At 38.8% G+C, this 1493-nt stretch overlaps 1 protein-coding gene across 1 annotated transcript; it reads right to left on the reverse strand.

Annotated features, from left to right (window-relative positions):
- LOC119588382 lies at nt 1–540 on the reverse strand (the record flags this gene model as incomplete). Its single annotated transcript, XM_037937062.1, is given in 2 exon segments — nt 1–216; nt 489–540. Coding segments are annotated over 2 exon segments (234 nt in total), but the record flags the coding sequence as incomplete, so codon positions are not given.
- Nucleotides 541–1493: the final 953 nt, after the last annotated feature.

Consider the following 1493-nt stretch of genomic DNA (forward strand, 5'->3'; position numbering starts at 1 on the left):
CGCAGGGTGTGCGGGATACTTAGGCTCGTGGTGCACGGGGTACTTGGGTTCCGGGTGGTAAGCTGGGGCTGGATGATATGAGACTGGAGCGGGATGGTAGCTTTCTGCAGGGCCGTCGACGTGGTCGTTGTTGTAGTTTACATTAGCTCCACCGAAGTTGATGGACACATGTGAGGTAGATGTTGTAGATGCCACCCCGACCAACAGCAGAAACACCTGCAGAGGGTTTAAATCTTGATTTTGATTTTTTTCGTTATTGTTTTATACGTAAAATTGTTTTAATTGATCGCAGTTCTTGATTACCGCTAGTAACATATATAATGATATAAGATTTGGCTATCATTACTCCAACTGCAATAAGGAAATGCGAACGTCAATAATAGTTCGCTTCACATTCACATTTCCGTTGGTAAAGAAAAGTAGTGTAACATTAAATTAAGAGGTAAACTAATTGACACTTTATACGGCGGCCTGCTATATAAACTTACCAGCGCCTTCGTCGCCATGACTAAATCGACAGTGTATGGTAGATATAATAGGTGGGAATGGTACCGTCACAACGCTTTCACCGCTTATATACCTGCCTAAGCCGACTCCGCCCCCTGGAGCATCCAGATATCATATGTATTAATTGTTCTAATGTATTTATATTTTTTGTCTTCCTCAGGTGTAGATTACTTCGGGACATTATTAAGACCGTGAAACATATGCAACAGTCAAAATATACAAAATGTTTTGACAGGTCAAATATAATTCTTTGTAGTAAATGGCAACTCCTCCAGCTTTAACCGTATTCCTTCTTTAACCTTGAGCATCTCTAACGCAAGATCAAATACACTACTCACACATTCATCATAGGGTAAATTAGCACAGCTTGAGAATTAGGGTGAAGGAAACATCTTTATCTAGAAAAAGAACCGAGTAATGGTTTACCATAAATCGTGATTCACAAACGTTAACTAACTTGAGAGATATATAATTTACTATTCTGTTATATCATCATGACGAAAATATTAGAATAAGAATTCAGTTTGCCTGTGGATACAGTCAATGCGAATTACAAAAGTATGCCTATAAAAGTATTCAGAGTATCATAGAGTTATATCAAAATGCGTTGAAATGCATCCATAACTCGTTATAACTTGTCGATGTGACATTTCGCCAGAGTGATAGAACATACTACTAGCATACTGCCAGTAGTTTCGGTGATTCGGTGTCATGCAGTGTAATGATTGTTAAGCTAAAATTCTGCATTATTTTTGTAGATTCTGATAACTGTGATGAACAGAAAATGATGTCTTTATCATTAACGAAAGCAACGCTATTGACTAACAGCAAGAACCAAGAGATCCAATACCGTAGGCCTACTATTTGGCAACAGATAATGTAGATTAAGTGTGACAGTAAGATGGCCCGCATGCAATTAGTTGCAATGCGGCAATACAGAAACTGGAAGTACCTGGCGCGCAGTGAAAATGCTAACAAAATACTGG

Source organism: Penaeus monodon, chromosome 23, assembly GCF_015228065.2.
Source record: "Penaeus monodon isolate SGIC_2016 chromosome 23, NSTDA_Pmon_1, whole genome shotgun sequence".
In the NCBI taxonomy this organism is placed as follows: Eukaryota; Metazoa; Arthropoda; class Malacostraca; order Decapoda; family Penaeidae; genus Penaeus; species Penaeus monodon.